The following is a 25,092-nucleotide window of genomic DNA, read 5'->3' as shown; positions in this document are numbered from 1 at the left end:
CTCTCCCTTAATGCTCACTTCCAGTCTGCTGCCACTTTTTCCCCTTATACATCTCATCACCTTACTTTTACCCACATTAATCTTCAACTTCCTTCTTTCACACACCTTCCCAAACTCTGTCACTAACTTCCTCAATCCCTCTTCTGATCCTGCTACAAGCGCAATGTTATCAGCAAGCAACAACTGGTTTATCTTCCACTTTATCAAAAATCTCTACTGTCACATTTCTATGTATATCCATGTGTATCAGTTTTTTCAGAAAATGTGTCACCTAGTTATACCCCTTACAGAATATGTCAATCACGTATTTTCCATTTTTCATCCACTACAGGCACCCCAAACACATTAAGAATATAAATTGATCAAAATCTATTTTTTCCATTGAAGATTTTTCAAAAAGGTGTACCAAATTTAGGACAAATCTCAGTGGAGAGATCTTTTTTTACATGTAGACTTAAATTTATTCATTTTGTGTATCATGAGGCTAAAATAGAATAAAAATCTTGAGTGAACTTTATTAAATATCCTTACTTAAAATGATATTAATAGTAAATGAAAACTTATATGGAGAAATGAAAAAACTTTTGATGTTAATATTGAAAGCTCCTCTGAGTTGCCATATCCTCCAATAGCACTCTCAATTCTTCATCTTCAAACCGTCCCTCCAAACTGAAAAAAAGAAAAACATAAAATCATTGAGCAGATATTAAATAAATGCTCAAATGGGATGGTTTGGGCATATGGAAAGAATGAATGAGGAAAGACTAGCAAAAACAGTGTTTCATGAGAAGTGCAGTATTGCTATGAAATAAATAAGGTGTCATTTTTGCATAACTTAAATGGAAAGAAGTAAAATGATCAACTGTAAAGAGACTGGCATGGGTGAGACTTTCCTCTCTCATGCCTAGCCACCTTAGACGAGAGGGGAGGGGTTATAATTATACAGTAGAGCTTACAGTTGATCTTTTTAGGACGAGTAGAGGTTGTGTAGATCAGATCCTTGTGGTAAGACAAATATGTGAGAAAGCTATAGGAAAGGGGAAGGATGTTTATTGGGCTTTTATGGATCTGGAAAAGGCTTACGATAGGGTAGACAGAAAGGCACTGTGGGAGGTTATGCAGATATATGGGATAGGAGGAAAGCTTCTAGGAGTTGTGAAGAGTTTTTATGAGAGTAGCAGAGCTTGTGTCAGGATTAGAAATGGAGAGAGTGAGTGGTTCGAGGTAAAGGTGGGACTTCATCAAGGATGCGTTATGTCGCCCTGGCTGTTCAACTTATACATGGATGGGGTAGTGCGAGAGGTAAATGCAAGGGTAGTGGGTCAGGGATTGGAGATGGTTAAAGAAAATGGAGAAAAGTGGGAGGTGAGCCAGCTGTTGTTTGCTGATGACACTGCGCTTGTGGCAGGATCGGAGGAGGGACTGAGGAAGTTGGTGACAGAGTTTGGGAGAGTATGTGATAGAAGAAAGCTAAAGATAAATGTGGGTAAAAGTAAGGTGATGAGATGTACAAGGGGTGAAAGTGGCAGTAGACTGGAAGTGAGCATTAAGGGAGAGCGACTGGAGGAAGTGGATAGTTTTAGATACTTGGGTGCAAATGTGGCAGGAAAAGGTGGAGTGAAGGTGGAGGTAGAATGTAGATTGAGAGAAGCGAGTAAATGCCTTGGTGGATTGAAGAGTGTAATGAGGAATAGACATTTGGGAATGGATGCGAAGAGGAGACTGTATGAAGGAGTGATTGTGCCAACAGCACTGTATGGGGCACAAACATGGAACATAAGAGAGGAAGAGAGAAGGAGTTTGAATGTGTTTGAGATGAGGTGTCTGAGAAGTATGATGGGGGTTACTAGGCTAGATAGAGTGAGAAATGAGGAGGTGAGGAGAAGAACGGGGGTGGAAAGGGAGTTGGGAGATAGGGTTGATGAAAGAGTATTAGGATGGTTTGGACACAAGGAAAGAATGAGTGAAGAAAGACTGGTAAAAGAGGTATTGAAGGCAGATGTGGAGGGAGTGAACATGAGGGGAGGTCCTAGGATGAGGTGGATGGATGGGGTGAAGGGGGCTGTGGGGAAGAGGGGAATGTCTGTTGAGGAAGGACGGGAGAGGACAGAAGACGGGTGAATGGCGAATGGTTGTATATGGATGATGTTGTGATGCATGAGGTGGAATGGGCAGGGGGATGGGGGGTGAAGTAGTGTGAGCAAAATTCGACGCAGCCCGAAGGGATTTCTCCCCATCTTCTCCTTTTATGCATGGGGGGACAGAGAGGGGGGGTCGCCAATTTAATGAAGCGGCCTTGCTGTGGATGTGCTGTGTCTTGCGACACTGCTTCTGACCCAGGGCAGTGGACAAGGTGCAGGGATGACCCGTCATCCAGGAGGTGCTAAGATAAGAGGGAGGGTGGAGGGGTGTGGAGTGTATTCAGGGTTGGAATGGGTGGGAATGATTTTATGCCTTTTCCTTTTTGGCTACCTCCCTTGTAAGGGGGAAAAAGCCTTGGTATATGTATGTATTTAAATTATGTAAAAATATAATTTTATTCATTCCCTTGCAATACTGCCAGTTAATCCTGGCACACTCGTCTCATGGAACATATCATCACCTTAGTTGTTACATTCTTCTTCAACTGTCAACCATGCACATTTTCATCTGTTAACACCCTGACCATTAGCTGTTGTGGCACAGTGTGGAAGTGATGAACCTGTTTCTATCAAGTCACTACTTCATAGTTACTTAGGTCATGTGTGGTGGTGTGTGCAGTGTGGCCCTGTTTTTCTCAAGAAATAGTGTTCACTTTATATGCAAATTTACAAGGATGCACTCATTTGTGGAGGGACTGGTGTATTAATCTTCCTAGTGAAGACTTAAATCCTTGCACACTATACCTTGGAATGAGTGCCTTGGCTTCCTCTGGGGTTTCTGGACAAAGATTGGCCAGAGCTGCCAACTCAAATTTGTGTAACCTTCTCTGAAGCAGTAGTTCACGGATTGCTTTGATAGTTGGCCGATTCTTAAACTTCGAAAATCTCTCACAGTAGTTTAAGGTCTTCATGAACCTCTGCAGTTAAAAGGAAAATCAAATTAACAAGTTAAAAGTTATGGAAGAAGAAAATGCAAATAAATGAAATAAAAGTGATTTGTACCTCATTAAGTTCCTGTTCTTCCTCTGAATTTTCATTGGTCTGCTTACGATGCTCCAGTAACATGTGGACTTCCGATATGAGAAGAGTCTCCGCATTCTCAAACTCTGCAAGAAATAAAATTCTTCAATCAGCACTGAGACAGCAAGATCATGATTACTATCATGCCTGCAGGCTGGATTACATATTGTTCACTCATACACTGACTCATCTATCCCAGTATTTAGATGACCCAACACTTTTACATTCACATTCCTTCCAGATCCCTCCACACATTCATTGAAATAATTTCAAAATTATTCTTGTTTATTTATTTCCTGTCTCCTGCCCACTGCCTGGGACAGAAGCAATGCAGCAAGATACAGCAAGGCTGCTTTACTTACACAGCAATGTCCCTTTCTCTGTCTCATGTGGAAATTAGAGAAGATGGGGAGAAATCCCTTAAGGCTGTGTCAAAATATTGTCCACACATAACCACTCCCCCTTCCTTGCTCAACATAGAAAAGAGAAAAGACTGGGAGAAAATCCCTTCAGGCAATGGGCAAGTGACAGGGATCACCCTTCATTTACGAAAAGCTAAGATGGGAGGGAAACAAAGGTGGTGGATGGGAGTTGACTGGGTGTGTGCCTTTAACTTGGCTACCCCCCTTATAAGAGGGAAGAAGCCCATGGTATACAGAAAGAAAACTATTATTCTCACTTTTCTTATTACCAGGGCTATATGCACCTACAAACAACTATATCTCTCTACCCAATCTCATTTTCACCCATATCATCCTCATTGATACTTCCATTCAATCACCTACATATACATCACAACATCTGTGTGAATGGGGGTACTGACTGCATGTTTTATGCAGTCAATATCTTGGGGACTCAGTAATGTTCCTAGAGACCAGTCATGCAACATTCTTTAATGATTGAAGACTAAACTCCACGCAAAAAAAAAAAAAAGAACACTGATCACTTTTATCTTCTACTGCCCTCCTTGAATTTCTTTTACCATCTTGTATGACTCCACCTCTTTGGTGTAATAATGTCCATGAGGACAGAGGTGCAGATTATGTTCTACAAAATACTAAAAATACAGTACCATTCTCTCCATCACTCTCTCACCACACCACACTTCCAAACTTATCTTTCCCTTTCAGTTCCTCTTCACTCATTGCTAACTCATCTATCTTCCTTCATGAATATATTACCAATCTCCTCCCTCTTGTTCTTATCCATCCAATATCCATGCACATCAATGACTTAATTATTCTAGGAGGAATATTTTTCCAAACCCCCCTTTTCCTTGACTCTTTGCAGGAGACAAACATAGCTGCCACCCACAGCACACAAGGGAACATGGTGGTGCCAACTGCACCCCATACACACAAAAACCATGAGATGACAGGAAAAAGGAAGATGTGGAGACTTTTTAGTAGTAAGAGGCTGTTTGAAGGAGCAATAGGCAGAAAGAAGGGCCAGCAAGTTATATATACATATATACACACACAACATACTAATTAATAATGAGAATTAAATCATGTTAATTTCTACTATTGTTCTTAGATTTATTTACACAATAAGAAAAATCCATTATCCTGACATTGCTTGACCAAGACATATCTGGATAATAGGTGCTTTACTGTGTCTTCTATTTGTTGATTGAATCTCTAAGTAATTAACAACATATTTCAACCCCAGTTTAATTCACTCAAGTTTACCTTTATGCAGAAGGATTATCAAACATATCTTTTCTTGAAACATATTTTATTGTGTACTACATAGAAAAAAAATCCACCTCCAATTTGACAAGAAAACTTAAAAAATGTGTTTTGAGTCATCTGTACATAATATACAATATTACTATGTATTTTATGAAATAAAAGTACCATATACATTAAAAATATCACAAAATACTGCATTCGTCATCATATATTTTTATTATAAAATGCTGTCAATCAATAAAGCTCCATTCGATGACTACTCTAATATAAAGACATTCCTAACTGCCACTCGTTTTTGAAAGCTTCACAAAAAATTACTGGTATAATTTAATATAAATTTATATCTACATATTTATATATATATGCACCTAAAGGCTTCTTTCTGCTTATAAGGGAGGAAGCCAGCCAAGGCATGCACACACCCCAACCCATCCCTCTCCCATTCATTTACATTTTTTCATTTTTTCATATGTCCTTGTGGATGAATGTGCCACCATTGCCTCCTACCCGATGCCTGGATGAAAAGCAATGCACCTAGATACAGGACATCCACAATAGGTTACAGGCTAAGATGGTTTACCCCCACTGCTTCATTTACATGATAACCCTCCCTATTCACCCTCACATGAAAATAGGAGAAATCCCTTCGGGCTGTGTCAATTTATTGTCCACTCCTATCTCTTGCCTCAATTCTTCCCTGCTCGACAGACACTCCTCTTATACCCAAAGCCCATTTTACACCCGATTCATCTTTCTCATTCTTGGTCTTCCACTCAAGTTTACTTCATCTCCTTCTTCCACACTCTTTTTCGTCTTTCTTCACTTATTCTTTCCATGTGTTCAAACCATCCCATTTTTTTTACATTAGCCAGTTCCCTTTCCACCCTTGCTCTCCACCTCATTTCTCATTCCATCCATCCTTGTAACCCCAATATACTTTTGAAACACATTTAAATTTCAACCTTCTGCTGCCTTAAATTCCAAGCATCTGCCCCATACAGTGTTGTAGGCACAGCCACCTTTTTATTTAACCTCTTTGGATCTATCTTCGGATGCCTAACCCACTTGACACTTTTCAATTCAAGACATTTACTTTCTTCCCTCACTAGTTTACCTTCACTTCCCCATTCCTGGCTGCATGACCCTACATACATAACTGACTAGTATAAGGACTTCCCTTCCTTTAGCAGGCAGGAAATATAAAGACAAATACTGTATTTGTGATGACAATATATATTGTACAAAAATTTTATATTGTGAAAAATAACATATACAAAATGGAAATTGTTGACGAGCATAGTAGGAGTTTTCAGTGTGCAAAGGTGATACTAGTAAGCCATACAGGACTTAGTTACTGTCACCAGTACTCACACTTATCTTGGTAGGAAGAGTTAAGGATGTACATGTTCTAAGGGGAGAGAGTGGGGGAATATCAGATCATTTTCTGGTGGAAGGTAAAATGAGAGTGGAGAATAGGTGGAGAAAGAGGAAAAGGGCAGAAGGTAGGGAGGTACTTAGAGTGAACTGCTTAAAAAGAAAAAGAAGAAGAAGAATGAGTATAAGAAGGAGCTAAAAGAGGAGTGGGGGGGAGTAAATGATAGAGTAGAACTAGGAGTGGAGGAGGAATGGTGATGGTTCAAGGAGGGAGTCAAAAGGTGTGCAAAGATGGTGTGTGGAACAAGGAGGGTGGGAGGAAATCGAAGGAAGGGTAATGAGTGGTGGGATGAGGAAGCAAAGAAAGGTGTAGAAGAGAGGAAGCAGGCATTCATAGATTGGCTACAAATTAGGACGAGGGAATCATATGAGAGGTACAAAGTAAAGAGAAGGGAAGTTAAGCATAAGATAAAGGAAGCAAAGAGGAGAGCAGATGTGAAATGGGGTAAGAGTATGACAAATTTTTGAATAATAAAAATGTTTTGGAAGGAAATTAAAAGAGAAAGAGGAGGTAAATCAAATAGAAAAGAAAAGGTAAAAGGTGCAGATGGAGAGATGATAATGGAAGAGAAGGCAGTGAGAGGAAGGTGGGCAGAGTATTTTAGGGAGTTGCTAAATGTGAAGGAGGATAGGGAGGGAAAGATAGTTGCAGTGGGAAGCACTAAGAAAATGAGAGTGATGAGTGAGGAAAATGGAGAAATAGGGAAGGATGAAGTGAATGCAGCTGTTAAGATGATGAGAGCAGGTAAGGCACCTGGGTTGCATTAATGCCATGCAGAATGTCTGAAGAAAGGAGGTACAGTTATGGTAGACTGGCTGGTGAGGTTATTTAATGTTTGTTTAAGAGAGGGTAGAGTGCTGGAGGACTGGAGGAGTGCCTGTATAGTTCTGATTTACAAGGGAAAGGGGGACAAGTGTGAGTGTAGTAGTTTCAGAGGGATAAGCTTGTTGAGCGGAGTTGGGAAGGCTTATGGAAGGGTTTTGATTGAGGATTAGGAAAGGAACAGAGGGAGTAATTGGTGAGGAACAGTGTGGGTTTAGGACAGGTAGGGGTTGTGTAGATCAGATTTTTGTGGTAAGACAGATATGTGAGAAAACTATAGGAAAAGGTAAGGATGTTTATTGGGCTTTTATGGATCTGGAAAAGGCTTACAACAGGGTAGACAGGAAGGCACTGTGGGAGGTACTGCAGATATATGAGATAGGAGGAAAGCTGTTAAGAGCAGTCATGAGTTTTTAAGAGATTAGTAGAGATTGTGTTAGGATTAGAAATGGAGAGAGTGAATGGTTTGAGGTAAAGGTGGGACTTTGTCAGGGATGTATTATGTCGCCCTGGCTGTTCAATCTTTACATAGATGGGGTGGTGCGAGAGGTGAATGCAAAGGTAGTGGGTCAGGGGTTGGAGATGATGCTGACGACACTGCGCTTGTGGCAGGATCAAAGGAGGGATTGAGGAAGTTAGTGACAGAGTTTGAGAAGGTGTGTGAAAGAAGGAAGCTGAAGATAATTGTGGGCAAAAGTAAGGTGATGAGATGTACAAGGGGAAAGAGGGACAGCAGGCTGGAAGTGAGCATTAAGGGTGAAAGACTGGAGGAAGTGGATATTTTTAGATACTTGGGTGTGAATGTGGCAGGAAAGGGAGGAGTGGGGGTGGAGGTAGAATGTAGATTGAGAGAAGTGAGTAAATGCCTTTAGTGTAATGAGAAATAGACACCTGGGAATGGATGCTAAGAGGAGGTTATATGAAGGAGTGATTGTACCAACAGTACTGTACGGGGCAGAAACATGGAACATGAGAGAGGAAGAGAGGAGTTTGAATGTGTTTGAGATTAAATGTCTGAGAAGGATAATAGGGGTTACTAGGCTAGATAGAGTGAGAAATGAGGAGGTGAGGAGGAGAACAGGGGTGGAAAGGGAGTTGGGAGATAGGGTTGATGAAAGAGTATTAGGATGGTTTGGACACATGGAAAGAATGAGTGAAGAAAGATTAGTAAAAGAAGTGTGGAAGGCAGAGGTGGAAGGAGTGAATATGAGGGGGCATCCTAGGATGAGATGGATGGATGGGATGAAAGGGGCATTACAAAAGAGAGGAATGTCTGTGAAGGAAGGACGGGAGAGGACAGAAGATAGGGGTGGAGAGGGGTTGCGTATAGATGATGCTGTGATGCATGAGGGGGAGTGGGTGGGGGATGGGGGGTGAGGAAGTATGTATGGGAAAAAATTTGACACAGCCCAAAGGGATTTCTCCCAGTCTTGTCCTTTTCTGCATGGGGGGATGGAGAGGGGGGGGGGGGGGCACTGAATTTATGAAGTGGCCTTGCTGTGGATGTGCTGTGTCTTGTGACACTGCTTCTGACCCAGGGCAGTGGACAGGATGCAGGGATGACCTGTCATCCAGGGGGTACCAAGATAAGAGGGAGGAAGGGTGGAGGGGAGTGGAATATATAGGAAATGGAATGGGTGGGAGTGGTTTCTATGCCTTTTTCTTTTTGGCTACCCCCTGTGTAGGGGGAAAAAGCCTTTGGTATATGTATGTATTAAGTACAAGTACTGATAGTCTATGGCCTCAGAGTAAACAGCCTTCCAGATTAATTTTATATAAAAGACCCAGGATATACATTTTGAGCCATAAAAATGGTATTTCCTTTCCCTGAAACAAGTTTCTTCTCTCTGCAGCAGCACATGTCACGGCCCCAGACAGCATAGGTATTACAATATTACAGAACTATGAAATACACTTTGCATTTCAATTTGGTTGCTGCAATGCCTTTACCCTAAGCAGTGTGTTTGGGACAGGGTAGTCCTTCATTTCCAAAGGTCCTGAGAGTGGAAGGGTGGTCAAATGTATGATGTAAATTTGTGCTTTGATTTAGCCACCCCCTCTCTATGGACATATGGGCCTTACTGGGGTATTTTAGGTTTCACATTGGACTAAAGAATTGTGGAACTTACATGGCAAGAACTAATGAACCCACTGTATATATCTATAAGACAGCTGGTTAGGTTCAGAAGATCAGGAAAATAGAAATGACTTAAACACTGCCCAGGTGGAGAAGTTAAAGATTTTTTTTAATGGACTCAAAAACTAATCTAAACACAAACTTGAAGGTCTAATGAAATTATGCATATTTATTTATAACTCATGGTAGGGGTTACAAGGATGGATAGAGTGAGAAATAATGAGGTGAAGAGGACAGCAGGGGTGGAAAAAGAGATGGCAGCTAGGGCAGTAAAAGAGGTGTGGAGGGCAGAAGTGGATGGAGAGAACTTCTGGGGAACACCAAGGATGAGATGGATGGATGGGGGAGAAAGGGGCTTTGGGCAAGAGGGGAACATCTGTTGAGCAAGGAAGGGAAAAGCCATGAGATAGGGGTGGAGAATGGCTACATAGACACTGTGATGCAAGGAAGGGAGAGGGAGGATGGAGTAGGGAATGGTTAGGAAAGGAAAGAGAGAGAGAAAGAGATGAAGAAAAAGTGGGGAAGGCTGAGGAAAAAATAGTTTATAAATAGCATGCATCCTGCAAATAAATAAATATAAAAAGTGTCATTTTGTAAAAATACAATATTATATTTACTGTCAATACAACTGTAAACAAAGAATATCACTAGATTATGGATGAAGTTGAGCATTTCAAGCTTTTAATGGAGCAAATATCAACCCTTCCTGTATAAGATGATCATAGAGTTTGCGTATCTTATTTACATCAATCTTAAGAAGTGTTCTTGCATACGCAAGTCTCAGTCCATTTTGCTTCATACACTCATCAATGAAAATAGCTTTGAATCTTAAGAAGTCTTCTGGATACAGTCGAAGTTCAGATGCCACAGTCTTTTCTTTATTTGTTAGCTTTTCATAACCTGGTTTTCCTACAATATTTAGTGGGAATGATGTCCTCCTAGCAGATGTTGGAACTATAAGACCTACAGATGTTGTAGATTTATCCAGAACATCCCATTTTTTATTACCTCCAATGCCTTGTGAAACCACCAAATTACGCTTTTCCTTGTTATATGTCTCATGCCTTTTGCGTAACATTTCAAAGAGTGTTATATGACTTTGCTGAGCAAGTCCATTTCTTCGATACTCTTGTAGATCATTTATATGTATTTTCAATTCACTTTCTGTTGATAACCCCTCAACGAGCATTTCTAATTCCTGCGAAGTGAAAAGCTGATGTAATTTTGGCAAGATATCAACAAATGCAGATGGTAAGACAGAACGATGCTTACCTAGGGCAGATGCAGTTCTGTTAATTGCTACAAGTCCATGTTCTCTGACTAACCTTTTTCTCATAAATCTTTCTCCTAGTTTCCTGCGGTAAATGTCAATCATAGCTAACTGCAGTTGTTTACCAAGGGAAATGTCACCGTCATCTTCAAAGAGCTTTAAGTCAAGGTCTTTGATATCTTGTTCTGCATCCTGACAGTATTCAACATCAAAATCTCCTCTTGCAGCATTGTATCCTGCCATGTCACGACTAGTGTTTGTTCTAGGTGTAGGCCGTGATGGATCATCTAATCCACTAACAAAAGTTATAGGCTGTGGATGAACAATGTTTGAAGCATCTCTATCTCTGAAACACACTGTATTATCCAATGGCTTTTCCACATAGTATTTGATATAGTGATTTCTACACTCTTCCTCCGTTTTCCCTTCCACTCTGTAACTAACATCTTGCCAATTTCCAAATCCACATTGTAATATTGCATCTAAAAGTTTTAATTCATCATTTGCTTTCCAAGAATTTTCAAGTAAGGCAAAATCATTTTTCACTACAGCATAGGAATGATTACTGCGATGTGTACTTCTTTCTGCACCACTCGCAAAACATTGTAAACATAATACCACTTTCTTCCCTGAAGATGAAGAACACTGTGCACATTCTATGTAAGGTTCCTTAACTGTTCTACAGCAGACATGGCAACTAAAAGTGGCATTCTGAAGAGGGTCTGCAAATCCTCCACCCTTCATTGACACTGAATCCATCTCCAGCCCTGTAAAACAGGTAAAGGGAACTTCAGAGAACTACAAAAGCTAAGGAATGCATCTCAATATATTACTAATTATTATAGTATACATTTTTAAGCTAGTCTTGAATAGTTCCCTTTACCTGAATAGAGGTAGTCTAATCACAAGTATATTTAACATTCTAGTATTTGCCTTCTACCATTAACATAATGGACAAATTATTCTTAAAGCTAACCTAAGTAGCTACACTGCAATGCAAATACACCTGGCAAAAAGTTTTATTTCAAACTTTCTTGATCAAACTTATGGAAGAATCTACACATGTTGCTCCTTTCCTTATACAGGTAGTCGTCGACTTACGACCGAGTTCGGTTCCGACAAACAGGTCGTAAGTCGATCTGGACGCAAGTCGGACTTTATATATATATAGTTTATATTACCCTTTAAATATTATTTTTTTTACTGTATACATGTATATTCTATATTATATTTAGCATACTGAAATAATTTTAGCATCTTTGAACTATGTTGTATAGTATTTTTTAAACCTTTTTTACAAGTTTATCTGATTTTCTTTGAGAAACGTAGCATACTGAATAAAATCCTATCATCTTTGACCTATGATATTTAATACTGTATTTTTTAACATTTTTATTATTCTATCATCAGACTTTCTTTAGGAAACGTATGCATACTGAATAAAATCTTATCATCTTTGAGCTATGTTGTTTAATATTCATTATTCTTTTTATAATTGTCGTTAGGAAACGTAGCCTAGGCCTACGCACTGAATAAAGTCCTGTCATCTTTGACCTACAAATACTTTTTGTTGGTTAAATTAAAATCATTGTACTGTATAGTTTACATCTTATTAATTGCAAAATATTAAAAATACTAAATGCAAGGCAAAATTAGGAAAAAAATTATCTCAAAACACATTCTTTTCGTTTACGTACTGTACCGAAAATATTGTTATCGACAACAGACTATGCTTAAACAAAGTTTATTGTTACATTTTATTAATTGCAAAACATAAAAATACATAATGCAAGGCAAAATTAGGAAAAAAAATATTTCAAAACATTCTTTTCGTTTACGTACTGTACCGAAAATATTGCAAAACATAAAAATACAAAATGCTGTACCGAACATATTGTTATCGACAACAGACTAGGCATAAAAAAGTTTTACCGATACATTTTATTAATTGCAAAACATATTAAAATATAAAATCCAAGGCAAAATTGAGATCCTCTCTTTGTCTTTTAAAATTATCGACACTGTAGAATGTGATAACTGAAGTTCACGTGCTATCACATTAACTTTCTTCCCTCCTTCATAATGTTTTATCACTTTCATTTTCGTGTCAAGATCAATAACCTTTCTTTGTTTCTTGGCAGGCTTGGAAATATCGAAAGATAATTTTCTTTTAGATATCTTCATGGGGGTTTGAAGCACAAAAAATTTAAAGATATAATCCTTGTCATGAATGAAGTCAGAAATACCACATGCTCCTGAATGAGAGGGAACCTGACGCTGCAGGTAACCTGCCAAAAATATCGTACTCGCGTCTCGCGGCGTGCAAAGTAATTGTACTGCACTGCCAGGCATAACATTGCAATTCTATTACTCTATTAAATGTTAAATATTATTGCACTATCTCGTGATCGTAAAGTCGATCAGTCGTAAGTCGATCAGTCGTAAGTCGCATAGGTCGTAAGTCGACGACTACCTGTACTGTACTACAATTAGGTAAAAACACACACTGTACACTCTTCCCTCTATTTAAAGAACGCTCCATAAACGAATTTTCGCTATAACGAACAAATTTTTTTTTGTCCCAAATATCGAAATACGAACTAAAATTTGCCATAATAAATAAAATCCTGTTGAAAAAAATTACTGCATTTTTAAATCATAAATATCAAAAAAGAAAATTATTTTTACATCATAAAAAACTGCCATATGTCCAGGAAAAAAATAAAAAATAAAAGTGAAAATACATCCACTCCTCGTTTAACGACCTACTCCGTTAACGACAACTCAGAGTAACGACTGGCTTTATGACAAACCAATATTCGTTTAACATAAATCTCAAGAAGTTACGACGTCGTGTATGATAATTAAGTTGGCTGAGGCAAATTTGTATGATGTTATACATGAACTTGTACGGCGGATATTAGCTGTGAGGTAAAGTGTTCTGAAGCTTAGGTCTACATTACCATCCTGCAAGCTGGAAAAACTACCTGGGGTACAATATATACCAGTAGTGGTAAATTTTTAGTTTCAACCATGGGCGCAATATAGCAATAGAAAATTAATTATTAATTTTGTAAATTATAATGTATCAATGTAATATGCAATTTTGTGAGCGGAAATAAAAAAAGGTGCTAAAACAAATTTCGTAAGTAACGAAGTCATGTCGGACGAATGGTACACCATGTTTGTTATGATAGATGCCGATGTCGAGGAAATGAAAGGATGATAAATTCGCCTAACCTAAACTAAACTAACCTAACCTGTGTTTGATAAATCTTTACCTGCAAATTAAACGTCATCCGGCTCGTCCTCGTTGTTGTCGTCGTGAGAGACGTTGGCAGATGACAAGATGGTGTCCCGATCCTATGCTACCGACTTCGTTCATTCGAATATTTTCTTGTAGCATGGTATTTTTTACTTTCATTTCCGCCCACAAAATTGCATATTACGTTGATACATTTTAATTTACAAAATTAATAATTAATTTTCTATTGCTATATTGCGCCCATGGTCGAAACTAAAAAAATACCCCGGTATTCAATATGGAATGTCAGCATATGTGGATTTGGTCATATACGGTAATTTCGGGAACATAACCATCATAAATAAACAGTAATTAAAGCTTTAATATACTGTATAAAAGAGGGAAATACACGAAAATAAAGATACATGTATTGCTGGACATTGTACATACAGTACATGTACATATATGTATACCGATAATTTTTATGACAGTTGCATGCGGGGCTCGAACCCGCTGTACTCGGCTATCTGTAAATTACCTGTACGGCGCCCAAGACCACTACACCACAGAGACTATAAAATCCTTGAAACCTGGAATCGAACTGATTCCCGAGGGAAGGAAGATCAATTATTACGGCGATCCGAATTCCTATATTACTCAAGGACCAGCCCACCAGTGGTGTGGGGTAAGGACTGGGACGAACCCCTTTCACGCTTATCGCCATTGTAACTATGAGAGAAATACGCTAATGGCAGCGACATCAAACCGATAATTTTTATGACAGTTGCATGTGGGGCTCGAACCCGCTGTACTCGGCTATCCGTAAATTACCTGTACGGCGCCCTAGACCACTACACCACAGAGACTATAAAATCCTTGAAACCCTGAATCGAACTGATTCCTGAGGGAAGGAAGATCACTTATTACGGCGATCCGAATTCCTGTATTACTCAAGGACCAGCCCACCAGTGGTGTGGGGTAAGGACCGGGACGAACCCCTTTCACGCTTATCGCCATTGTAACTATGAGAGAAATACGCTAATGGCAGCGATATCAAACCGATAATTTTTATGACAGTTGCATGCGGGGCTCGAACCCGATCGCCGTAATAAGTGATCTTCCTTCCCTCGGGAATCAGTTCGATTCCAGGTTTCAAGGATTTTATAGTCTCTGTGGTGTAGTGGTCTAGGGCGCCGTACAGGTAATTTACGGATAGCCGAGTACAGCAGGTTCGAGCCCCGCATGCAACTGTCATAAAAATGATCGGTTTGATGTCGCTGCCATTAGCGTATTTCTCTCACATATGTATACACTTTCGCTTAACGACCAATCCGGTTAACGACGGCGCGCTGGTCCCAATTGTCGTCATTAAACGAGGAGTGGTTGTAGATATGTATGTACTGAGAAAGAACCAACCGCCCATTTTGTTTTTGTTTTCAAAACAAAGCCGTGTACTGCTCGGTCTACTCACTCGATCTTGGTTAATCGTGGATTATTAGCATTATTTCAATTGACATTGTGCCTCCTAAGCATTATTATCTACTTTGCATATTAATATTTTATGTGTCTGTATGTAATTAGCAGATAACAGTATTCAAGATTATGCATATTTAATGTTGTGATGACTTTGTAGGGACATGAAATTTGTTTGTAAGAACCTATCTCGCATAATATAATGTGTTTATATGGGAAAAAGTGCCCGATTTAAGTATATTCGATATACAAATGGTTTTTCAAGAACGTAACTAGTTCGTAAATCGAGGGAGGAGTGTATAGAGAATAATGGTTACAGAACATCAATTGGTAGCATATTCACTGGAAGAGGGGAAGGTGCCATTGGACTGGAAATCTACAAATGTGGTACCAATATTAAAAGGAGGAAACACAGAAGTATTGCTAAATATTCAACAAGTGTCTTGACCAATACAATGGCCAAAATGTTTGATTGCGTAGAAGATAAATTATCTATAAATCAATAGGAGAAAGGAATATTGGCTGACAACCATTTTGGATTTAGAAGGAAAAGGCATCTGATAAAGTTCCTCACAAAAGACTAATTTTGAAGTTGAAAAACATAGTCCTTAGAGGGAATACACTGAACTGGGTAAGAAAACTTTCCAAGGGATACACATATAAAAACAGTAATACATACATATACCAAGCCTTTTTCCCCCTTACAAGGGAGGTAGCCAAAAAGGAAAAGGTATAAAATCATTCCCACCCATTCCATCCCTGAATGCACTCCACACCCCTCCACCCTCCCTCTTATCTTAGCACCTCTTGGATGACGGGTCATCCCTGCACCTTGTCCACTGCCCTGGGTCAAAAGCAGTGTTGCAAGACACAGCACAGTAATGAGAAATGAAAAGTCAGACTGGAGAGGAGTGTCACATAATTTTTCCTCTTCTCTTTACTTGCTTGATTCATTTCTCTTGGGATTCATCCAAGTTGCACCTTATGCCTAAATTCCTATCATGTGAAACCTATGTGGTAACAAATACACACAGTGTTAGTCTCCTCCACATTTTGTTAATATTACACTTCTTAGATATGGTTTCCTATTTCATCTCCAACTTTTCTCTCACTGCTGTATAATATTTTTTCCAAAATTTGAAATTCACATTATGCTCAGTTCTTTTCAGTCAAATAATTTTTAAAACTTTCTATGATAGATCAACATTGTTATTTTTAGCAAGTGATACCCATATAACTGCCCTGCAGCTTACGACAGTGTCACCTTCCTGAATAGCGTTTATGGAGATCAAACAGACAGCAAAATTTTATATTCAATATAAATTTCATGGAAAAATAAATATTTCAAAAAGAAAAGAAAGAATAAAGAAAAGGAAAGAACAGGTATAGTAGCATAAACAATTTCAAAATTAGATATGACAGAAGGATAAATAAAGAGATAGGATTTCATTGGTATAAGTTTTCCTATTTACCCTAATTACTTAAAATACTTTCACAACCCAGGTAAGGGTACCTCTTCAAACACTCCATGGAAGGTAGGTCAGACAACAACACCATGCAATGTGTTCAAACAAATTCATAGCTATACTCAGTTCTTCAATACAAACAATATCAAGAGGATGGCTGCAAGGCAATTGGTTTTCCATCAGGTTTACAGATTCTCAAATGCACTCCCTAAATGAAGTGACTGTGCTGTCGCTTGCTGGCCAGCTCAGTCCATTGGCTGCTTGAGACACCATCTTTGTTTTGATAGATGCAGAAGTTGAAGAAAATAAAGTATGATAAATTTGTCTACTCTAACCTAACCTACACATGCACTTAAAGAAAAAATTATAATAATAAATAAATACAAAAAAAAAAAAAAAAGAGAGAAAAAAAATATATAATAATAATAAAATAAGTAAAACAAACAAGTGGAGTTAGTCGTGGTGGGCCAACTTAGTGATGGGCTAAGTTGACCCTACACTATGCTATTAATACACTTGTGATTGACAACCAGTCTTAGGACCAATGGTAATTTTTTATAAGTGCACATCTTTGCTAGCAATAGAAAATTATGTAAATTATAATACATCAACATAATATACGATTTTCTTGGTGGAAATCAATAACGAAAAGTTGCTGAAACAGATTTACTAATGAACAAATTTGTGGCAGTTGAATGATACGCCATGTTTCTTTTGATAGATGCCGAGGTCGAAGAAACATTGGATGATAAATTTGTCTATTCTATCCTAACTAACCTATGTAACCTGACCTATATTTAGTAATTTGGTACCTCAAATTCTAAAGATAATCCAAGTCGTCGTCATGGATGCTGATGGCCTGATTATTATTGTACCGCAGGCAATTAACAGATGATAGCAGAACCCTGGGTTCTCTCATAAAGTCCAAGGAAGCCCTATTGTCTTTGTAACAGCACTTATTATAGGTACAAGCACAAAATTTTCAAATTCGGTTTAACCCTTAAATTATTGTTGCACATGAAAGACCATTTCATTAGAAATAGTTTTTTTTTTTTTTTTTTTAAATAGCCTGAAAAATATGGAAGATAAGATTTTTTTCTCTATTCTGAATTTTTGGCTAGACTTTACCATAACAAGGTGTGAGAATTAAGGGTAATTTGTAAAGACTTTGGTAAAGAAATACACATGAACTCTAAACCACTGGTCCAATTTTAATAAAATTTGGAATGCATGGGTTTTATGGGTCAGCAAATCATGTGGGCATGCCAAAAATAATGCGGGATATCTGCATCATACCAAATTTGCATTTTCATGGCAACAATTAAGTTATCAATTTAGGGATTCATCCATAAAATCCAAACAGCTGGCCCAATTGACATGCAACTTGGCAGGTGAAGGTTTTATGGGTTTACAAATCACCTGAGCATGTAAAAAACAATGTAGGACCTTCCTTTTACACTATTCTTACATCTATCATGTCATGGCAACTATTGTCAATTTAGCGATAAATCCATAAAATCCAAACTGCTGACCCAATTGACATGCAACTTGGCATTTGCAGGTTTTATGGGTCAACATACTACCTGAGCATGTCAAAAAGAATGTAGGACCTTCCTTTAATACTATTCTTACTAACATCCATCATGTTGCCATAGCAACTATTGTCAATTTAGAGATAATCATCCATGAAATCCAAACCACTGGCCCAATTAACATGATTATAGATGACATGATCAAACAAAATAACTCCTTTGAAAGGTAGTTGCAGTGGGAAGCACTAAGAAAATGAGAGTGATGAGTGAGGAAAATGGAGGAGAAATAGGGAAAGATGAAGTGAAAGCAGCTGTTAAGATGATGAGAGCAGGTACCTGGGTTGGATGGATGCCATGCAGAATGTCTGAAGAAAGGAGGTATAGTTATGGTGGATTGGCTGGTGAGGTTATTTAATGTTTGTTTAAGAGAGGGTAGAATGCCGGAGGACTGGAGGAGTGCCTGTATAGTTCCGCTTTACAAGGGAAAAGGAGACAAGTGTGAGTGTAGTAGTTTCAGAGGGATCAGCTTGTTGAGTGTAGTTGGGAAGGTTTATGGAAGGGTCTTGATTGAGAGAATTAGGAGAGGAATGGAGGGAGTAATTGGTGAGGAACAGTGTGGGTTTAGGACAGGTAGGGGTTGTGTAGATCAGATTTTTGTGGTAAGACAGATATGTGAGAAAGCTATAGGAAAAGGTAAGGATGTATTTTGGGCTTTTATGGATTTGGAAAAGGCTTACAACAGGGTAGACAGGAAGGCACTGTGGGAGGTATTGCAGATATATAGGATAGGAGGAAAGCTGTTAAGAGCAGTCAAGAGTTTTTACAAGAGTAGTAGAACTTGTGTAAAAAATACAAGCATCTTCAAATATCTTGGAAGTGTAGTCACTAAGGAGGGTGGAAATAAGACGGATATTTCAGAAAGAATAAATAAATTTAGTGCAAATGTTGGAACTCTCTGGCCAATACTAAAGAAAAAACATGTACCTTTAGAAGTGAAAAGGATTATTTTCAATACTGTTTTGACTACTACCCTAACACATGGTTCAGAAAGTTGGGTAATGACAAAAATAGACATAAGCAGGATTCAGGCAGCAGAAATGAGACCATTAAGAGCCACAGTTGGAAAGGCTTGGAGAGATAAACTAAATAACGAAGATATAAGGAAAAGCATTAGCGTCTGTTCTATGCTATGCAAAATAGATGCTGCCCAGTCAAGATGGTTAGGACATTTAGAAAGAATGGATGAAGAAAGAATAGCAAGAGGATGCCGGATGGAAGAAGGCCAAGAGGAAGACCAAGAAAGAGATGGAAAGAAAATGTTGAAGAAGCCCTCAGAAGATACGACTTGCCCAACATCGAAACTTTGAGGAAGGAAGGGGCCTTCCATGATAGAGCCGGAAGGAGGAACATGCTGGGACCACTGACAGGCATAACGCCTACTACTAACCCCATACCTATAAAGGATTTGTGGGAAAACCCAGTTTCGGCTGTGGCCTTCCTTGGGGAGACGGGACTGCTCGGACAGACAGTCTAGGGAACGACAACAACAACAACTACTGGGAGCTGTAGTAAGAAGTAAGTAGAGCTTGTGTTAGGATTAGAAATGGAGAGTGAATGGTTTGAGGTGAAGGTGGGACTTCGTCAGGGATGTGTTATGTTGCCCTGGCTGTTCAATCTATACATGGATGGGGTGGTGCGAGAGGTGAGTGCAAGGGTAGTGGGTCGGGAATTGGAGATGGTTAAAGAAAATGGAGAAAAGTGGGAAATAAGCCAGTTGTTGTTTACTGACGACACTGCGCTTGTAACAGGATCAGAGGAGGGATTGAGGAAGTTAGTGAAAGAGTTTGAGAAGATGTGTGAATGAAGGAAGTTGAAGCTAAATGTGGGCAAAAGTAAGATGATGAGATTTACAAGGGGAGAGAGGGACAGCAGGCTGGAAGTGAGCATTAAGGGAGAGAGACTGGAGGAAGTGGATAGTTTTAGATACTTGGGTGCGAATGTGGCAGGAAAGGGAGGAGTGGGGGGTGGAGGTAGAATGTAGATTGAGAGAAGCAAGTAAATGCCTTGGATTAAAAAGTGTAATGAGAAATAGAAATCAGGGAATGGATGCTAAGGAGGTTATAAGGAGTGATTGTGCTGACAGCACTGTACAGTGCAGAAACATGGAACATAAGAGAGGAAGAGAGAAAGAGTTTGAATGTATTTGAGATGAAATGTCCGAGAAGTATGATAGGGGTTACTAGGCTAGATAGAGTGAGAAATAAGGAAGTGAGGAGGAGAACAAGGGTGGAAAGAGAGTTGGGAGATAGGGTTGATGAAAGAGTATTAGGATGGTTTGGACATATGGAAAGAATGAGTGAAGAAAGATTAGTAAAAGAGGTGTGGAAGGCAGAGGTGGAAGGAGTGAATATGAGGGGGTGTTCTAGGATGAGATGGAGGGATGGGGTAAAAGGGGCATTACAAAAGAGAGGAATGTCTGTTGAGGAAGGATGGGAGAGGACAAAAGATAGGGGTGAATGGAGAAGGGTTGTGTATGGATGATGCTGTGATGCATGAGGGGGAGTGGGTGTGGGATGGGGGGGGGCAAGGAAGTATATATGAGAAATATTTTGACGCAGCTGAAGGGATTTCTCCCCGTCTTCTCCTTTTCTGCATGAGGGGATGAAGAGGGGGGGTTGCCAAATTAATGAAGCAGCCTTGCTGTGGATGTGCTGTGTCTTGCGACACTGCTTCTGACCCAGGGCAGTGGACAGGATGCAGGGATGACCCGTCATCCAGGAGGTGCCAAGATGAGAGGGAGGGAGGGAGGAGGGTGGAGGGTGGAGGGGAGTGGAATATGTAGGGGATGGAATGCGTGGGAGTGGTTTCTATGCCTCTTTCTTTTTTACTACCCCCTGAGTAAGGGGGAAAAAGCCTTTGGTATATGTATGTCAGTAAATTGGTGTAAAAAATATTTCACTGATTTCAATGTAAATTTAAGTTAGGTCTTAGGATAGCTGCAGTAGACTGGTTAGTGTATTGAGAGGCAGTCTAAAGGTAAGGTCTAAGGCACCTATATATGCTTGTTTTAATGTGATAGCAGATTTTTTTTTAGCTTGTTCTTTCTGGAAATAAGCAACTTTAGCTGCTGAAAAATGCATTTTGGATTATCAGGTTTTGCCACTAGGAAACCGATATTTTTCAGATGGCTTCAAGTCATGAAGAGCTGCAAGAAATGGTCAAGGGCCCTATCAATTGGGCAGAAGATTCTGCTGGTTTTCTGGAGTAGCTGAAGTCACTGAATCCAGAACAGTTAACCAAGCGAGTTGTTTGTGAAGTTGTTGCCCAATTGAGTCACCATTGTGGACAAAAGCAGAAACAGAAGGATCCACATTTGTCTTGGAAAAACATCTGAGATTGTCTTAGCATCATATATCAGGATGATTTGACTTACATTTCTGAAACATGCCTAAGAAATGATTTTCATACAGTCAATAAAGAAAGGTGGAAGAGAATCAAAGATGGGAAGGCTGTCAAATACCAACCTGCTTTTGATGATTTCATGGACCAAATACATGGACATAGTCTATGACATGGAATACTGACCAAATTATTAATATTTATTGCATATACTTGCTAGCATAGCCATAGTCGGCTATGTAATAGGCATAGCATAGCCTGTCCAATATCATACCATAACAACGTAAGTATTATTTGTGAACAACACCCTCTACTAATACTACTAGTAGTAGTATCTCTGACATGTCATATGTAAACAATCAAGACAAAGTATCGGAGAATATCAATATATCAAACAGGCATGTCCAGCTTCAAAGCACAGGTGTTGCATTACTGATGATCTTAAAGTTCCTCATTTCTGGGAGAAAATAGGCTAAAAAAAACATGAATATCACATTAAAATATTCATATACAGATGCCTTACCTTTAGATTTCCACTCAAAAAAATTATTTGCCATGGCTAATAACCAAATTTGCATTTATTTTTTATTAATCTTTTTTTTAAGAACTAGGCGCACATTTGCAGAACAGCAAGAAAATTTGAAAATCCTGCTCATGCGCTGAATGCCATGATGGTGGTGTCTCCCGTAGATTCATGCGTACCTACTTATTAACATCACCTGGAGTTAGAGAACACCTGGTCCACAATGTGAAAGCCATTGTCTAAGAGTAGACAGACGACAACATGGCATCTGGACCATATCCTAGCAGTTTTGTTTGTTAGTAGATTTGCTTGTAGCAAGGTTTGTTTTGTTATTTATTTCCACCATGAAAATTGCACATTACATTCATGTATTATAATTTACAAAATTAATATTTAATTTTCTAATGCTATATCACATAGGTGTGCAACTTCGCCAAGGCCTTTGACAAGGTCGACCACGGCATCCTGCTTCACAAGTTCTGGAAAATCAAGTACCAGACCCCCACAAACTCCTCTACACTTCAACCACAATACAATAAATGAACAGGGCGCAAGTGCAAAAGAAGAACCCTTCCAACCAGAGCCCCAGAGCGAATCAAGACTCTACTTGCTGCCAGCTTGGGGCATGAAGGGCCAAAAATCTTCAATGCACTCCCTAAATGAGTAAGAGGCATAACAGGCTGGACGGTGGACACATTTAAGGCTGGCCTGGACAGGTACTTGATGTCCTTACCTGACAAACCACCGGTACCAGGCTATACAGCCATCTGTCGGGCAGCCTCAAACTCCATCCCGGATCAAGTGGACCTACTAACCAGGGACGCCAAAACCAGATTCAGCGGCGGATCACCGTGACTGTGAGGGATCAACCTCAGCACAACACCAAGTAAGTAAGTGTGAGAGACAAACGCTCCCACCAAGAGCCCCAGAGAGGGTTAAGAGCTTCCTGGCATCCAGCCTAGGTCACAAGGGTCCAAAAACTTTCAACACTCTCTCAAAAGAAGTGAGAGAGAACCAACTGCTTGGTGGACAGCTTCAAGCATGTACTGGACAGGTTTCTATGGAAGGTGCCAGACAAGCCCCCAGTTCCAGGCTACACCGCCATCAGTAGGTTGTCATCAAACACAATAACAGACCATAACAGGCCCTTATGAGGAAGGACAGCAGGACTGGCAGCAGTGGTAGACCACTACGGCTGTGAGGATAGACCTCGGAACTTCTCCAAGTAAACCAAGTAGACTAACTTGGTAAATTTACCTTAAGACAGTATTAGTATAAGTATAGTATTTACTTTAAGTAAGGGTTGTTAGAGATCACAAGAAACCTACTTCTTATTTCTCTACATCTCGGTGAGACGTGCTTGATTTCATTTTCTAATTATTTTTTTATTTTTCTTATTTTTTATTTTAGGTAGGTGGTAACCAAAATGACAATCATTATGATTATCATACAATGTGACCGATGGACCAACCCGGCGACCGTTTACTTAGTTTACTTACTTAGTTTACTTAGTGAAGTTCTGAGGTCGATCCTCACAGCCGTAGTGGACTACCGCTGCTGCCAGTCCTGTTGTCCTTACTTGCGAGGGTCAGTTGGTCTGGTAGTGTGTTTTGAGAGAACCTACTTATGGCAGTGTAGCCTGGCACTGGAGGCTCGTCTGGCACCTTCCGCAGGAACCTGTCCAGTGCATGTTTGAAGCTGTCCACCGAGCATTTAGTTTTCTCTCTCACCTCCTTTGGGAGGGCGTTGAAGATTTTTGGACCCTCATGGCCTAGGCTGGTTGCCAGTAGGGTCTTAATCCTCACCGGGGCTCTTGATGGGAGAGTTTGTCTCTCACATTTACGCCCATGCCTTATACTGTGGTATGGCTTGATTGTAGAGGGCGTGGGGTCCGGAACAAGTCCCTCAAGGATTTTCCATGTGTAAATGGCCCTGTATCTTTCTCTCCTCCTCTGTTGAGAGTATAGGCCTAGTGCTCCCAGGCGATCCCAATAGTTGAGATCTTGCATCCCTTTGATGCACCTGGTGTAGTTCCGTTGGACAGCTTCAAGCATCTGGATGTCTCCGCGTTTGTGTGGTGACCAGAGTTGGCTACAATTAACAATAGTCCAGTATCGGTTGGATAAGCGACTTCCAGAGGGTAAGCATCACTTGAACCTCTCTTGAGGAGAAGGTCCTTAGGACCCAGCTGGCCATCCCTCTTGCTCTATTTACTGAGTGCATGATGTGGTGTTGGAAAGTGGCATCATCACTTAAGTGAATGCCCAGGCTTTTCACATGGGCTTTTGGTGTGATTTTCATACCTCTCTCCGTGGCAGGTTTACTATGGACAGCGGCAAAGATGGGATTTGGAGCAACATATTTTATTTACCAAGGATTAATTTATTAAATGCTTTGCAGATTTCATGGTTAAGACTTTATGAAAAAGATGCATGAAAGTCAGGTAAGGCGTAAGCGAACAACAATTACAATGATCAATCTGATTCAACAATTTCACGATGTTTCCTGACCACAACAATTAAAATAGGTGCGTATTAAATCTAAATAAATTGTAGTACAAATTACACAATGTCATATGATAAAATTGTACCTTTTGGAAACTGTAAATCTGTGGCATCTTCTTCTACCACCTCTTGTGCGGCTGCCGCTTGTGCCATTGCTGACTCGCTGATTTGTTTACTAGTACGCGTTCGCGAGTTGGTGAGGACATGTTATATTTTGAATAACGAAGATAATAGCTAGACACTGATATCTTATATAATTGTAGCCACTTTAATGGCCTTCCACGCTTCCAACATGACTTATTTAAAATATAAATGTTCCAAATACTAAAGGAATGTTTTGTAATCGTTTTACAAATTATGTCGATAATTAGAGAAGTAGTATTGATATGTTTAATTAGTTGTATTTTTATTTATAATATAGATTATTTTTTA

The 25,092-nt window shown here is 39.5% G+C and overlaps 2 protein-coding genes across 3 annotated transcripts in view; one reads left to right on the top strand and one right to left on the bottom strand.

The window, feature by feature from the left end:
* The window catches only part of NitFhit (ntrilase and fragile histidine triad fusion protein NitFhit), a 43,943-nt gene extending 39,476 nt beyond the window's left edge, over positions 1-4,467 (top strand). Inside the window, exon 15 of the mRNA XM_076199569.1 lies at positions 4,452-4,467. The gene's annotated coding sequence lies outside the window, so the exon portion shown is untranslated. The remainder of the gene's footprint in view (positions 1-4,451) is intronic.
* On the bottom strand, positions 502-25,028 carry LOC143033927 (DNA-directed RNA polymerase II subunit RPB4-like). 2 transcript variants are annotated; one of them, XM_076199587.1, is made up of 4 exons: positions 24,747-24,991; positions 3,144-3,247; positions 2,886-3,058; positions 502-669 (listed from the first exon to the last, which is right to left on the bottom strand). In XM_076199587.1, exons 1-4 carry the CDS (start codon positions 24,811-24,813, stop codon positions 591-593), a joined length of 423 nt encoding a protein of 140 aa, XP_076055702.1. In that variant the 5' UTR covers positions 24,814-24,991; the 3' UTR covers positions 502-590. The 2 variants fall into 2 exon arrangements, with proteins under 2 accessions (XP_076055702.1, XP_076055701.1); XM_076199586.1 differs by lacking the exons at positions 502-669; positions 2,886-3,058; positions 3,144-3,247 and adding an exon at positions 4,604-11,286 and having other exon boundaries at positions 24,747-25,028.
* Positions 25,029-25,092: the final 64 nt, after the last annotated feature.

This window comes from Oratosquilla oratoria, chromosome 16 (assembly GCF_046742065.1).
Source record: "Oratosquilla oratoria isolate Oo_2021 chromosome 16, ASM4674206v1, whole genome shotgun sequence".
Lineage (NCBI taxonomy): Eukaryota > Metazoa > Arthropoda > Malacostraca > Stomatopoda > Squillidae > Oratosquilla > Oratosquilla oratoria.
Note: the sequence above shows the minus strand (reverse complement) of the source record. Positions and strands in the feature narration are given on the sequence as shown.